Consider the following 16,459-nt stretch of genomic DNA (forward strand, 5'->3'; position numbering starts at 1 on the left):
AAAAATAAATGAGGGGACTCTGAAAAACCAGTCTTTATGCTGCCTCTGAACCCATCACTGTGACCAGGGAAAGGGTGCGTCTAATTTCCAGGAATGAGATGTGTGTTCAGCCTGGTGGACAGGCAGGGGTACAAATCCTGGATGGAACAGGATCATTCAAGGAAGGGACAGTAGTTTCCTAAAGAGGTGTGAGCTACATCGAAACTGTATGTCCCTACCATACAGGAATGGCAGGTAGTTCCTTCCAGGGCCACCAGGGGGAGAAAGTGGGGATTTTAGGCTGTCCTTTCATTGAGCTTGAATGGGTTCCTCTTGGCTGTACCACACTGCAGAAGCCTCTGTTTGCAGGATAACATTCTCCACAGAGAGTTTATATAAAAACACATTTTATCATTCTTCTTCTTATCAGGGACTTTTGAAAGTTTAGATCTGGAGAAAGTCTGTATATGTCATCTAGGGATCATCAGACTTTCCACCACTAAGGACCTCTTCTATCCCCCACATGGTGTATGTGTTCAGTGAAAGATGCTAGCTACCAAAAACATTCCATTTGTTAAATAATCACAGATTCAGTGTAATCAGTGTTAATTCACAGAATCATCCTAAGATGCCGAATTTTAATAAAAAACAAACATATTTTAAGTTTAATTTGAAGTTTAGTCACACAGAGGGTAAATGTAAAATTTCTATAAAGTTTTACGGAATATTAACAGCAACATAAAACAACGTTGCTCATACTGCTTATGTGAAATGGCTGGGATGAAAGTTCAAGCCCCCTAACTTTGAGTCTGGGGATTTTTCCGTGCTGTTTGCTTTTCCAAAAGCATAGTGTCTTACACGTAGCAGATTTTCCCTACATAGTTAATATTTTAGTTTAAAAATATAAATATATGGTGTATAGATGTGTCCTTTTCACAGTGGTACTAAGATTTTAAAAAATGTTTTTCCTCCTCTCATTATCATAGCTAAGGTACTGAGAAGTTCTACAAGGAAAACAGCTGCATTGCCATTCCTATTTTATCCTAGGATTCTTCCTGGGTAGAACAGCTATTAGCATCTCACTGCACATTTGTCTCTCAGAGACTACAGTATGGAAAATACTACTCCAGTGATTGAAATGGAAAGTTAGGAGCAATTGAAGCTCACAGACACCTAACTAAGCTGAATCTTGACTGATAATTTTCATTCTCTTTGTTTCCTGAGGCCCCTCCCTGGAGTTCTCACAGTCATCTGCATTTCAACCTGGGCTCAGTCTGATATCCCAGCCACATAAGTAAAAGGATTCAAAAGAAAAAAAGTAGTTACTATGAGCTATTCCAGCCTCATTCAGCTCATGGACTTACCAAATAAACATTTATGTCTCAGCACGGAAAGTGAAACTCACAGTCTGATGAGAGTGGAGCCACGGCTTCTTCTCAGAAGTCCAGAAACTACCATGGGCAGAAAAGCAGGTTTTGGCTTCCCTTGTGTGGTGAGTGAGCTGAATGGAGCCTCATAACCCCACCCCATGAGGTGCTGCCCTCTGCCTGTTGTACAGCAGCACTAGCCACCCAGACCAGTCCGTTTGAGGAAAAGCAGAGCCAGAGTGACCTCGAAGAATCACACAGAGGTCTTCTAATGTGTGCAGAATCCCAGGAGAGAGCAATGCCAGCCTACCCTGGCCATGTCCACTCAACAGATATTTACTGAGCAATTTCTCTGGGCTGAGATCACAGGCTCCTGTGTTTCATGGAATCAAAAGACCAGTGTCAGAAAAACACCTTCATGAAAAAGGTGATAATATATGCCACTTGTGCAGATCACAAACAACATTTTAGTATTAATTCTGCATTAACTTCCTAAATTGGCATGACATATGCCATAGAAGACCTACTTCTGATTCTTGTAGCCAAATACCTTCATCCTTATGTTCTGTAAATACCCTTCCTAGATCCCCATGGAAGAAGTGAGATGTCATAATGGCAGTGTGAGCCATCTGATTTTGGGGGTAGGTGACAGGCTGAGAATACCTGGGTTAAATTCAAATTTCTGAGCTGGAAGGGAATTTTAGGCTAGGTTGTCCCTCTTGGGTCCTGCCTGGGTGGTAATAGTCAGCTTAACTGTTTTCAGCTGTCAGTAGAATTAGCTGTGACCTTGGTGATCTTTGAGCATGCAGTCCTCTTTTTATAGGGTAAATCTGTGCATTTGCTGGATAACTACTCATTTCCAGCAGAGGTAATACATCATCATGAAATACCATCCATATGAAAAGAATAAGGGGTGGCAGTGTGGGAACAGGAGGGCCGCTGTCTTCTGAGCAGTCAGGGCAAGGAGTCCATTTTACCGCATGGCTCAGGAACAGATGTTCCATGTTGCTGATCCATTCAACAACACTATGTAATGCATCATTTCTTAATGAATGATCTGCAGTCTCCACTCTCCCCTAAATTGCCTTTTTCCGATGTCTGACTTAAATGTGATTGAACTTCTTAGCTTTGGGGTATCACTGCTACTCAGGCAGCTAATGCCTGAGATGTATCATTCTTCTAGAAGCAAATACTTCTAAGGTAAGCCATAAATTCGCAGTGTTTTGTGCCGGTTATTGGATGCTGGAGTGTTCCACAAATGCCAATAGGAATTTGTTAACATTTCTTAAAGAATGAGGAAAAATAGCTGCATGGCCTCATCATTACTTGTACATCTGGTTGAGATGGATGTCCTGCTTACATACAGCTTTCTTTTCTGTGGCACAAATGAAGGAACCATCTCCTTATAAGTACATCCTATATAGCTGTGTAACATTGGAGTGAAAGAAAATCTATACAATGAATTTAGTCAGTAAGAGAATGAATGGGGCTAATTAAAATGCTGTGTACAGGGGTGTGTTTTCTCTTCCTAAAGAATGGCATGAAAAATTATCAGATAAAGAGTTCTAAGCTACTGGCAAAGCAAAGAAATAGAGTTGAATTAGAGGGAAATGAACGGATGTGAGTGAACTGCCTGGGTGTAGTTTCAAAAACAAGCTGATTACTCACAGTGTTATGTTCTGAAAAAGATTCCCATTCACTGAAGCACCATGCTCAGATGCAATTACTTGGAAAGGGAGATCTAGCCTAGGCAAGAACGACAAGGCATATTTATTTCTTGCGACATATTGCCGTTTCTAAACAAACATTCTGCCCAATTCCAATTAAGCTGATGCTGTTTGTGCCTAACATCTAGCCAGCAATGAATCTCTCTTAGAAGCCATAATGATCATATGAATGAAAACAAATATTTGACATAATACATGGTAAAAGTCTCTGTGCAATATTTTCTTAAAAACACTGTGCAGCTCGCATACTGTAGTTGGGTTTCTTTTTAGGTTTAGGCAAACTTCGTTGTAGGTATCAGGTGAGCTTGAGATGTTCAAATGGTGGTATTAGAGTTTTATGTCAACCCCATAAATGAGCATTGTTGAGCTTCAAGCATTTCACTGGAAACTCCTTCATGACCCCACTTAGAACGCACCTCTCAAGGTTCCTGTTGTCATGGTGATCAGGACCCACAAGCCCTCTCACTGCTCTCTGCGGCTGTTCATGATAGGACCCCTGAGCTCTACGTACACAGCCTGGCATCCTGACCTCACTGGCTTGTTTCAGCCTTGTGACTTTGAGGCCATACTCACCCTGGTCTTTTCCTCTCTCTGTGTCTTCATTTTCCTATCTGGTCATTTTCTTACGCTGGTTATTTTATTGATAATGCCTTGGGCAGGTCATGTAACCTTGCTGAGTCTCAGCTTTCTTGACTACAAAGTGGATGTAACATGTGCATGAGTTCTGGGCTTGCTGTTAGGGTCAGAAGGCAGCAGAGTGAGAAACACAACTGCAGAGCACCACAGAGAAACATCGCGATGGCTCTTGCCTTTCTTTCCTTCCCAGCATTGTGTAGAAGGCTTACCATTTTGTCACGGTTTTGATTTCTTTCCAAATAAAAGTTTTCTCACTAAAAGTGAAAAATCCTAACTCCCTAACAGAGAAGCAGACAACGATTATGCATGGTGGCTTGAAAGGAGGGACCTTGAGTTCCTGGTCAGAAGTCAGACTTACACTGGCTCTTTCCCTCTTCTTTGCCTTAATTTTTGCATAGAGTCAATATAAGGCTTTTGTACCCTTGGAGCCTTGCACCCAGAGCGTGGCCAGGCACCATGGGAGCAGCCCACAGAAAGCAAAGCCAAGGAGAGGGAGGAGTTAGCAGCATAGCACCCCGCCTCCCTTCCTCCTGGTCTCGGCCAAGAGGGCTTTGCCTTCACAGGAGCCCTCATTTCCCACTTGCCAGTTCCCTCCCAGTCGGAGCCTGCCCCCTGGCCTGGAGGACAATTACATTTTTGTTGGTCTTTAGCAGTGTGGCTCCTTTTATTCCATCTCTCAAATCTAAACTGTTATCCCTGTGGTCTTGGGTATAATCTTTAAAGTTCTAATGATGCTTCTCCTCCACCTAACTTCCTCCAAAGTTTTCCCCTGGCCTCCCACAGGCCCCTCTAGGGCACACACAGCCCGTGTCATACTGGCTTCCGTCCACCCCTTCTGCATCCCAGGGCTCGTACTTGCTCCGGGACAGCCCTGCTCCAGGATGCTCTTCCCCTCGCTCATGCCAGCTCCTCACTCATCGGGCGAAGTTTATACCCCCACTCTTCTCAAGGGCGCTCTTCCCGCTCCCCAGGCCTCCCTCTTCCCATCTGCTGGTCTCTATCCTGAAACTCTGTTTCTGTCCTAACAGGGCCCACAATTCTATAATTATGTATTTATTGGTTTGCTTACATATTAAATCTCCTTTCTGTTGATCATATGTTTTCCACGGGTGGGATAGTGCTGTTTTATTTACCACTGTGCCTCAATTATTCTCTAGTATATTATAGGTACTCATGACATAGTTTCTGAAGAGGGGAGGGAAAGAGAGAGGGTAAAAAAGATGTGGGGGGAGGAGAAGCAGGGAAATAGAAAAAGGAAACAACAAAGGAAGGAGAGAAGAAAGACAGGAAAAATAGTGTAACAGTAAATGCTGTGAGGAACACTGTTTTGTAGAGTGACAAGTGAGATATCATCAATCATCCATAAAGGAATAAGACAGTAGCACAGTCTTTGTAATCAATATTTGATTAGAATTTGAAATTGTCTTTAAAGTTATCAATAACCAACTCCTTAGTCTCATTATTTCTCCCAGGTTTTGGATTTCCATTAACAATTAACATTTAAAATACTTTTTGAAAATTTTATTCATTCATTCATTCAATAATCATTGGGTATCCATTATACACAAGTAGGATAGAGGCAGTTAAGAGAACAGAATCTGTGATCAGATTCTATGTGTTCAAATTAATAGCTGTGTGACCTGAGTAGCTACCTCTCTGTGACCTACTTTTCTTCTCTATAAAGGAGATAATAATAGATCTACCTTATTATTTTGCTGTGTTATCAGGTGTTATCTGCTGAAGATAGAGTGGTTAGCCCAGCACATGCTGCCCCTGTAGTGTCTCTGAGTCTGTGGTCTAGGAAGAGGGGCAGACTCTAAACACATTACTCATATGAACAGCTATTTTGTGGTCACCATGGTGCTTTGAAAAATTAGATTGTACCATGAGGGTACAGGTGTGTAAGGAGGATCCTAACCTAGTCTTGGGTTGGATACTGGAAGCACTTTCCTGAGGAAGCCAGACATAAGATGAAAGCTGGAATATGAGAAAAGTTTTCCAGGCAAAAGGGGTTGGTGCAGGAATGGGATTGGGAGCAAACACCCTACATTTGGAAGGGCCAGTGTCAGGAACTGCTGTGCTTTACCAATTAATTATAATATGCATTTTCTGTCACATTAAAAGTCCCTGAAATCAGGACATGTCCTACAATTGATGACATCTGAAATTCATGGAAGTAAAAAAAGAAAAAGGTCGACAAAACCTCAGTCCTGTCTTCTCGCTCTCCTCCCTGGGCAGCATGAGCTTCACCACTCGCTCCACCTTCTCCACCAACTACTGGTCCCTGGTCTCCGTCCAGGTGCCCAGCTAATGGCGCCCGGCCAGTTAGCAGTGTGGTCAGTGTCTATGCAGGCGCCAGGGGCTCTGGTTCCTCCATCTCCACATACTGCTCCACCAGACTCCAGGGTGGCATGGGGTCTAGGGATGGCCGGGGGTCTGGCAGGAATGGGAGGCATCCAGAATGAGAAGGAGACCATGCAAAGCCTGAACAACTACCTAGCCTCCCATCTGGACAGAGTGAGGAGGCTGGGGACTGAGAACTGGAAGCTGGAGAGAAAAATCTAGGAGCACCTGGAGAAGAAGGGACCCCAGGTCAGAGACTGGAGCCGTCATTTCAAGACCATCGAGGACCTGAGGGCTCAGATCTTCGCAAATACCGTGGACAATGCCTGCATCGTTCTGCGACTGACAATGCCCGTCTTGCTGCTGATGACTAGAGTCAAGTGTGAGACAGAGCTGGCCACATGCCAGTCTGTGGAGAGTGACATCCATGGGCTCCGCAGAGTCATTGATGACACCAATGTCACTTGGCTGCAGCTGGAGATGGATGTTGAGGCTCTCAAGGAGGAGCTGCTCTCATGAGGAAGAACCATGAAGAGGAAGTAAAAGGCCTACAAGCCCAGATTGCCAGCTCTGGGTTGACTGTGGAGGTAGTTGCCCTCAAACCTCAGGACCTTGCCAAGATCATGGCAGATGACAATCTTCCTTGGAAGAACCGAGAGGAGCTGGGCAGGTACTGGTCTCAGCAGACTGAGGAGAGCACCACAGTGGTCACCACACAGTCCACCGAGGTTGAGCTGCTGAGATGACACTCCAAGAGCTGAGACCTACAGTCCAGTCCTTGTAGATCGACCTGGACTCCATGAGAAATAGGAGGACCAGCTTGGAGAACAGCCCGAGGGAGGTGGAGGCCAGCTACACCCTGCAGATAGAGCAGCTCAATGGGATCCTGCTGCACCTGGAGTCAGAGCTAGCACAGACCAGGGCAGAGGGACAGCGCCAGGCCCAGGTGTATGAGGCCCTGCTGATCATCAAGGTTGAGCTGGAGGCTGAGATCGCCACCTACCGCCGCCTGCTGGAAGATGGCGAGTACTTCAATCTTGGTGATGCCTGGACAGCAGCAACTCCATGCAAACCATCCAAGAGACCATCACCTGCCGGATAATGGATGGCAAAGTGGCGTCTGAGCCCAGCGACACCAAAGTTCTGAGACATTAAGCTAGCAGAAGCAGGGGACCATTTGGGGAGCAGGAGGCCAATAAAAAAGTTCAGAGGTCAAAAATTAATTAATTAATAATAATAATAATAAAGACCAGAAACTTTGGAGGGCAGAAAGCAAGGGGGAAAATGACCAGGGTGGTGTACCAGGGCCCACCATGCAGAGCTGCATGGGGCAGATATGAATATGGGACTTTGTCCTACAGCAATGGAAAGTTTCAGAAAGGTTTTTGCAGATAAGTGCAAATGAATAGATAAGTTTATTAAAATTTCACTCTGTTGTGAGGAGAACAAATGGCAAGTGGAAAGAATAGTAGAAGAATATATGAGGCTACTGCAGGAAATCACTGTAGCCTGAATTGGGGTGTTGAGCATGGAGGTACAGAGAAGAAGATGGACTCAAAAATATTTAGTGAATCCACTGATGATCAAGTGGATTTCGGGATGAAAATAAGAAGCTTCAGGAATGCCCAGAGGTCTTTTACGTGCATAAAAGATGCAATGCTGCTGGATGGAAAGCAGTTCCATTTCCCAAGATAAGGAACTCTGGAAGAGGTGCTGACTGGGGAGATGACTGTGAATTCAGTGTTGAACATGATTAGTGAGAGAGCTTGTGTGGTACCTGGTTACAGTGGTCATGTCCGCTGTTGGATACCTGGTTGTGAAGCTCAGAAATTCTGGAATGGACATACAAATCAGGAACTCAAAGGCATAAAGAAGCGGATGCAAGCCACAGGCATGGAGGAGAACTCTCAGGGAGGGCTTGCAGAAAGAAAAGAAGAATGAGTTCCTAGGTTTGAGCTGAGAGGAAGTTCAGCATTTGAATGTCATACAGCACAAGACAAAAAATACAGAGAATGGTAGGAGGTAAACAAGATGTGGTGTTGCAGAAACCAAAGGAATAGAGTGAGGATTTCAGGAAGGATGGAGTAGTCAACTCCATTTACTGCTTCTGAGAAGCCAAGTAAGGTGAAGATTTAAAGGTATCCATTGAACATAATGACTTGAAAGTCATAGGAAGCCTTCACAAGAGCTGTGGTGGAGTCACATGGATGATCTTGAAGATGCAGCAGGCTCAGAAGTAGGAAGGAGGTGAACAGAGGGAGAGAGACTATAAGCACTTATTTTATGAAGTTTGGCTGTGAAGCTATGGGAGGTATTTGTATCTGGAGAGGTATGTGAGGATCCAGAGGGCTTTTATGTTGGTTTTGTTCTATTTTTCTATTTTCTTTTATTTTTTTGACTTTGTCTACCTCTTCATCATCTTCCTCTCTTTTTGAAAATGGGAACCCTAGGATATTTCAATGCCAATAGCAAAGATTCAGTAAAAGGGGAGAATGCGAATGTAGGAGAGGGAACCATCGGTAACACCAAGCAGGTGAGATGAGTTAGGACCCCAAGCCTGAGTGGAGGAAGTTGCTGCTTTTCTAAGAGCAAGAAGCTCTCTTCACAGTAACCAGGCACCTGTACATGTGGTGCCCCAAGGCTGGGATGTTCCCATGGGTTCTGTTTTCCCAGTGAAGCAGGGCAAGTCTTAAGAATGAGATTAGGCTAGGGTACAGAAGGTTTTTTTAGGTAAGATGATACAGACATGTGTGGGCTTGAGATTGCCTTTGGGGAAACATCGAATGGGGAATGCTGTACTAAGTATTGGTAGGAGTGGTAATAATGAGTTTACAGAGACCTCTGTATTCTTGGGTAGTGTGATCTGTGTTTCTCAGCTGCTCTGTAGCTGACTTGGAAGACAAATATTGTTGGAGTCATCCAGAGCTGGGATTTGATTAAAGGAGCTCAGTGTGTGGCCAAGAGAAAGACTGAAGTGCCTGACCTTGCATTCTTGGTTTAGAGGAAAGGAAGGGAAGCTAGGATGGGCTTCACACATAAGGGGACACAGGTGTTGTTGACCTGTGAGGGCTGAGTAGGAGGCAAACATATTACCAGTTACTGACCAACGTGATCTAATGGAAAATGTGCAGCAGTCCATTCCCCTGAGCCCTAGCTCTGAAATTTGGTGATAAGAAATAAGATAAATGGGGGAATGATAAACGGGGGAGCGATGCCTCCAAGGGGGTCAGAGGGAATGAGAACAAGAACACAGACAGGGAGCTTAGCTTTGGAAAGACCTACTCACTGGGAGAGGTGGCATATTTGCTTTTTGCTTAGTTTTTTTTTTTTTTTTCTCATGCCTTGCTCAGAGGCAGACCAAAAATAAATGTCCAGTACATATTCCACAAATGAAGAATAAATAAAGGAGTTAATGAGCAAAAAGGAACAATGTTAGAAGAAATATTCTCACAAGAAGTCATTTGGTTATTCTTTGGTATTTGATTAAAATCATAGTTCAGGCTACTGACCTGACCTGAATATATTACTGTAAAATCTAACTTGTACGTTATTTTGAAATTAATCTTTAATTTGAACCAAAGTAAAACAATGATTCAAACTGAATCTCAATAATCCTTTGTGTAGCTTAAACTTTAGATAGAGTACATCTTTGCAGTTGAATGATAAATTGTAGTGTTGAAAATGGAGGACCTGAGGAGGTAACTGTGGATCAATAGTAGAAAGAGAGCATTGAATTCTTGCTCCAGGTGAAAAAATGAGGAGGAATAGCTGGTCCCACTACAGATGCGTCACATGGCTAGACTCCTCTTGGTGGAGGTGCACCCTCACTAAAGTATCATGACCCCTTTCCCTGTCACGCTGATTCATTTGCACTTACCCTTTCCCAAATTTTCCACTTGCCTGTGTGTTCATTGTCTATATCAGCCCTGACCAATTGTGTATGCTGAGGCTTATCTGATTAATGCAGTCCTGTGGCCCAGCACCTAAACTAATGCCTGTTGCTAATAAGGGATTGATATATATTTGTTGATTTGATTAAGATACAATTCACTTGCGGTGTTTCCTACCCGTGTGTGAGCTGTTGCTTGCTCCAGAGCAAAGCTCTGAAAATTCTAATAAGCATACAAAGCACCGAGATCTTGTTAAAATACAGATGCTGATTTAGCAGGTCTGGGCTGGGTCTGAGAATCTGCATTTCTAACCAGCTCCCAGGCTCTGCCTGGGCTGAGGACCCAGGGACCACAGTTTGAGTGGCAAGGCCCTGGAGTGCAGTTGTTTCCCACATGTCAGACTGCAATATGGATGTTCCCTGGTCTTGTTCAGAGGGTTCTTGAAAACTGAGCCATTCAAGTTTTGAGAATTTAAATAAAAAATATATATTTAAAATATATTTAAATATATTTAAAGTAGATAAGAATAGATAGGTTATCATCCTCATGTTACAGATGAAGTGGCTGAGGCAGAGAGAAGTTAAATGACCTCAATTCATGGAGCTAGTAGGTGGCAAAATAGTTTAAATTCAGCTCTTTTTATTCTAAGTAAAACACTGTCTCCTACTTCATGTTCTCACACTATTTGTGTATTCACTCATTCATTCTTCAGTGGTTTATAGAGTACCTTTTTTGGGCATTTACTTGTGCTCAGACTACATTCCTGCCAGCCCAAATTCCATCCTTTTTTTTTGAGACGAAGTCTCGCTCTGTTGCCCAGACTGGAGTGCAATGGCGTGATCTTGGCTCACTGCAACCTCCGCCTCCTGGGTTCAAGCAATTCTCCTGCCTCAGCCTCCCGAGTAGCTGAGATTACAGGCATGCACCACCACACCTGGCTAATTTTGTTTTTTATTTTTAGTAGAGATGGGGTTTCACCATGTTGGCCAGGCTGGTCTCGAACTACTGACCTCAGGTGATCCGCCCGCCTTGGCCTCCCGAAGTGCTGGGATTACAGGTGTGAGCCACCATGCCCGGCCAATCCGGTCTTTAAGGCAGTTGGAAAGCAAGTTCCTCCATCATAATTTTTGTGCACTTCACTGTTTCCCAAACCCCATCCCTCGTGGGGAGGATACAGATATTCAGGAAGAAAATTTATATTCAGGCTAATCTAGTAACATCAAAGAAGATCCATTAACATACCATCATTCTCAAAAAACGCAACTATAAAATGTTTACCGATAGCACTAGCCATCCTTTTCAAACTCATCCTGCAGAGGGAATGAGTCATCAGCATTTTCTCAGCCATTGACAGCTTCTGGCATTTCTCTACCTGCTTCAGAACATCGTATTTTGTTCTACCAAAGTAACTGCACTAAACATGTGCACCTCAGCTTCAGAGGGAGTGTGATAATTAGGGATGCTGTGAAACTGACTGGCAGCTCTTTGTGCCAGTCTAATTCTAATGGAAGATGACTGTTCAGAGCACTTGTAGTCATTTTCTGTGTTGCTATTTTATGATTGGTAGTAGAAAAAAACTTCCCAGAAATATCCACGTTTGAAATGCATGGATTTAACACTCCTTCTGACCATCTCAGAACACCTGAACCCACACCCAAAATGTATGTGGTAGTGCATTCTGCTCCTCAAAAGTCAAGAAACCTACACACATTGAATCTTGAACCTCTACAACTTCTATGCGTCTCGTGCTGGGACTCCTATGACGGATTTGGGCACAACACACACTAGTTATGGTCTTGAATGCTCCCACACATCAAGTGTATAAAGGTGACTCTGTTTAATGGATTTTTTTTCCATAAATTGCTCAGTAAAATTAAGAATACCTTTATAATGTAAATAATCTATTGCTCCATATCTATTTCCTCAGTCTTTTGTCTTTTCCTTGATTTTCTTCAAGTGGGTAAACATAGCTATCTCTGTTATCAGATATGGCAGAGTATCAGTAGTTTATGCTCAGAAATATAATACTCAAGAAAGTGTTAGTAAAATGATAAATACCTCTGATTTAAGTAATTTCGCCTTCAAAGAGCTCCAGGCACTTTATTATATATTTTATTTTTCATAGCCCTGTGGAGAATATGGGAATCATTTATCCTCATTTTATAGATCAAAAACTCAGATGAGTGAGTTAATATGGCAGGAATGCATAGTTTCGTAAAGAGCAGTACACTTTTTTGTAGGTCAATTAAGCAGAATATCCAACTGCAGCTGTCAGTGTCCATGGTGGCCTTCCCTGGCTCCCTTCTCCCATTCCTTTCTCCCCATCTCCAAGTTCCAGGATGAGTGTGTCTTCTGGCAGCTGAACTCCGTTCTCAGTTAAGTCCAATCTACTCCCTTTCTCTACCTCTCACCAACATTTAGTGTTGATGGATTGCAGTTCTTTACAGATGTTGCCGTATATTTGGGTGAATGCAGTACATTTAAAAGAAAAGATCTTAAAGTATTATTAAATAATACCCTATTGATAATTAGAGATAAAGTATGATTCTATAACCTCTACATTCTTAGAACAGTTTTTTCTCTATGATGATCTATTTTTTAATTTCATTTGCTGTGCCTAACACAAACTTTTTATAAATTAATAGCTGATTAATGTAAACTACTGCATTCATTAAGATCAATGGGAGAAATGGTTTCATGATAACTTGAATATTAACATTTACTAAGATGAATGTACATGTTCATGTCCTTTGGTTTCTTACCAAGTTGTAGGTATTTTTTGTACAGTATAGCACAAGAGATAGTGCTTAAGAATGTGGACTGTAGAAGATCTGGGTTTCATTTATAGTGCCACAACTTACTGTGGAAACTTGCACAAAGTAATTACCTTCTTAGAGGCTCAGTTTCCTGATCTGCAAAATGGCATTAACAATACTCAGCTCAGATTATTGTGAAGATTTATTTATTTATTTAATGTATTTGTTTTTATTTTTTACACTGCAACTGTGACAGATGAAGATTATCGTGAGGATTAAAAAGAGATAATGCAGGCTAAATACCTAGTGCAGAATTTGGCATGTAGTAAGTGTTCAACAAATGGTTGTCATTGTTGTTATGATGAAGAACAGCTGTGGGGAGAGGAACGCTCCTGTAGATACTTCTTAAAATATTCAAATAAAGTGTGAACTGAAATCTTTTCCAAAATCAAGAGAGAGAGAAAGAAAGAAAAGAAAAAGAGAAAGAGAGAGAGAAAGGTAGAAAGAGAGGCAGGGAGAGAGGGAGGAAGGGAGGGAAATAAAAATGAAGATAGAGAGGAGAAAGGAAGATGACAGAAAGAAAGAAGGAAAGAGAAGGAGGGGGGGAAGAAAGAAAGAAAGAAAAAGAAAGGAAGGAAGGAAAGAAAGAAATGGAAATGAAAAACATTTTTAAAAGGTAAATCGGCTGGGCACGGTGGCTTACGCTTATAATCCAACACTTTGGGAGGCCGAGGTGGATGGATCACTTGAGGTCAGGAGTTCAAGACCAGTCTGGCCAACATGCTGAAACCCCATCTCTATTAAAAATACAAAAATTACACAGGTATGCGGGCGGGCGCCTGTAATCCCAGCTACTTTACTTGAGAGGCTAAGGCAGGAGAATTGCTTGGGCCCTGGAGGCAGAGGTTGCAGTGAGTGAGATCACACCACTGCACTCCAGCCTGGGCAACAGAGTCAGACTCCGCCAAAAAAAAAAAAAAAAAAAAAAAAAAAGAGGTAAATCATTTTGACTCATGAAACCTAAATGTATTGGACACATACTAACTTTAGGAAAGGCCTAACTTCTGTAATTTTTAGGCTTTCTATGTTTTTCTAGAAGGAAGTTAAAGCAAATGTTGAGGTACCGAAGCCCTTAGACTATTAGAACAAATAAAGTGTGAATTGTAGAATTTTGAAAAATAAAATCTAATTATTTTCAAGAACAATTGGCAATTGTAGCCCAGTCTAGTAGTAGTCACAGAAACTTGTGGCTACAAATGTGATGTTGTTTAAATGTGACAAGTCACAGAAACTTGTGGCTACAAATGTGATCCCATCGTTTTACATGGGATCAGAGTAGCTGCATGAGCTGGTCCATAGTGGCACAGCAACATGAGTTGACAAGGGGAGGTGCCCAAGCCATAGCCTAGTGCTCTCAGAGGGCCCTTATCATGAGCAGCCACAATCATCTGCAGTCAGAAAGTTAATGTTCATTTTGCTGTAACAGCTTCAAAAAGAGCTTATTCTTTCAAGTAGTTTATATTACTTCCTGAAGCTGTTTTTCATCAAGAAATGCATAATTTATTAAGAGAGATTAAATTTGATGTTCCATTATATTTCATTACATGTTGCAATAGCAATTTCCCTGGATGCTGTAACCTCACAGAAGAGGGAAACTAATATTAAAGAGCTAAGAATGCTACCTGTTCTTCAGGTGTCCTTAAAACTAGGCAGAGTTAGCTTGATCGAAAAAGCAAGAAAAATAATATTTTGGCTAAAGAAAATAGCATGAAAAAATACAAATGGAAAAAGCACAGACAACAGTTACTTCCTCGAGTTTTATTCATATTATTTATTAATTTTGAGATAAAATTACAGGTACAATTTCACCTTTATGAATGATAACAGATAAATGGAGTTTAACCTAAAGTTTCTTTCCAGTCAGAATTTAAACAACAACAGTGATACTAAGAACATGGCTCTTCTGTCATGGGGGTGGGAGGGGGGCACTTTGTGAGTGTCAGTTTGAGAACTAAACGAGGTAATACGTGGAAAGGGTTTAGAACTGTGAGTTTTAGTGATGACAGACACTGATGTTGTCACCAAAACTCTAATATGACTATAGATTTCTAAATGAGGATTACTAGATTATTCTAGATTGAGCCACAAGCATAATGGGGTAAATGGGGCTCCAGACTAAAGCTATCCAACAGAAAAACGTGAGCCACATATGTAATTTTGAGCACAGGTAATTTTGTAACATGTCTAATAGAAATGTTACAAAAATATACGGAAACAGGTAAAATTAATTTTAATATTTTCTTTAACTTAATGTATCCAAAATATTATAATTTCACTGTGATTTAAATAAATATTAGTGAGCTATTTTACATTTTTTTGGTACTAAGTCATTAAAATTTAGTGTGTACATGACCTTTTATAGCCCATCTCCATTCAACCTGGCACAAGTTCAAGTCCTCAGTAGCCCCTTGTGGTCAGGACAGTGCAGTTTTTTATGAAAGCTACCCACTTCCATCCTTTCTGGAGGTGCACATTACCAAAATTTTTTTTTTTTTTTTTTTATTTTTTTGGAGCAGGGTCTTTCTTCTTTGTTACAAGATGGTGTGCAAGTCCACCACATTTTGGTAGAAATACATGATATATGAGTTATAGTACATGCAGTCAAGTGCTGGGAATTCAATGCTTAGCTCACTCTAAAAATAGTTTGTTTCAAAAGTTATAGAATATTTATTTTTTTGGACTGGTCTTCTTATATTTGCAGTTCAGTAAATTGTGGCAAATTGTATTGGCAAAGCAGACAGAGGTTTATTTGTTTTTGTCTACTTTGATAGGGAAAAGATTTGCTGCTTAGGCTTCTCATAAAAAATTATTTATTGGGTTTAGTAAATATTAATTGTTGCCAATGAGTGCAATCATTTTGCCTGCTAGGATGATTCTGAGTATGAAGAGTTTGGTAGCTGAACAGAAGAATGTATGTCCTACAAATATTCCTTAAGACTCTTTATCAGGTCATTATTGAATGCATTATGGTAGAAAGAAACCTCGTAGCTTTACACAGTTGAAAACAGGCATAACTATGTTGCACTGAAAGCTACTTAAATAATTGTTAATGAGATGGAAATTTGTGTGTTACTTCTAAAAATTACAATATATTAAGTAAGGTAATAAGGTTAGCTTTTATGTAGAATTTTATCAATTATTTTGATTTTTTTAAATATTAGACTTCATCCATTTTGGAATGTTAGTCTTTCATTTATTATCAGATTATATAATGTGTCAGTACATACAATTCTCTCTTGTAAGTTTTTTAGTGGGGCCATGGAAATTTTGAGTTCAGTTCATTCTTTGTGGCTAAATTTGTAAATGAACTCAATATTCCTGGACCTTAATTTTCTTATCTGCACACAGGGAAGAATAATAAGAGTTAAAAAGAACAGAAGAATAAAAAGAGTTGAAAAGAATGTGTACACCCAGCTGACACTGAGCTAAACACTTTCCACACCTTAATTTACCTAATCCTCATCATCACCAGCACCCATGATGTGGCCACTATGCTATCTTCATTTCACACATGAAGAGGCTGAATTCACTCAAGATCACAAAGCATGTGGTGGAGCCATCGTTCTTCAAGCCCATGCCAGATCTTCTCTGGGGAATTCCTTGATAGTTATTTGGGGAAAAAAACTGAGCAGAATTACTTATAATTACTTGAAGATATCTTAAAAAAATTTTTTTCCTCCTGTTTAGAAGTTTTCACATAG

The 16,459-nt window shown here is 41.2% G+C and overlaps 1 protein-coding gene across 3 annotated transcripts in view; it reads left to right on the forward strand.

Annotated features, from left to right (window-relative positions):
* The window catches only part of CLVS1 (clavesin 1), a 198,422-nt gene that overhangs the window by 174,583 nt on the left and 7,380 nt on the right, over positions 1-16,459 (forward strand). The window contains exon 7 of one of the 3 annotated variants that reach the window (XM_032296187.1): positions 8,998-10,756. The exons of the other annotated variants lie outside the window; for them this stretch is intronic. Within the exon in view, the coding sequence (XP_032152078.1) occupies positions 8,998-9,053 (56 nt within the window). The 3' untranslated portion in view covers positions 9,054-10,756. Of the gene's footprint in view, positions 1-8,997; positions 10,757-16,459 lie in introns of those variants that run through there. 3 annotated transcript variants of the gene reach the window in all.

The sequence above is a fragment of the Sapajus apella genome, unplaced genomic scaffold (genome assembly GCF_009761245.1).
Source record: "Sapajus apella isolate SASKATOON/1434 unplaced genomic scaffold, GSC_monkey_1.0 scaffold35, whole genome shotgun sequence".
NCBI lineage: Eukaryota > Metazoa > Chordata > Mammalia > Primates > Cebidae > Sapajus > Sapajus apella.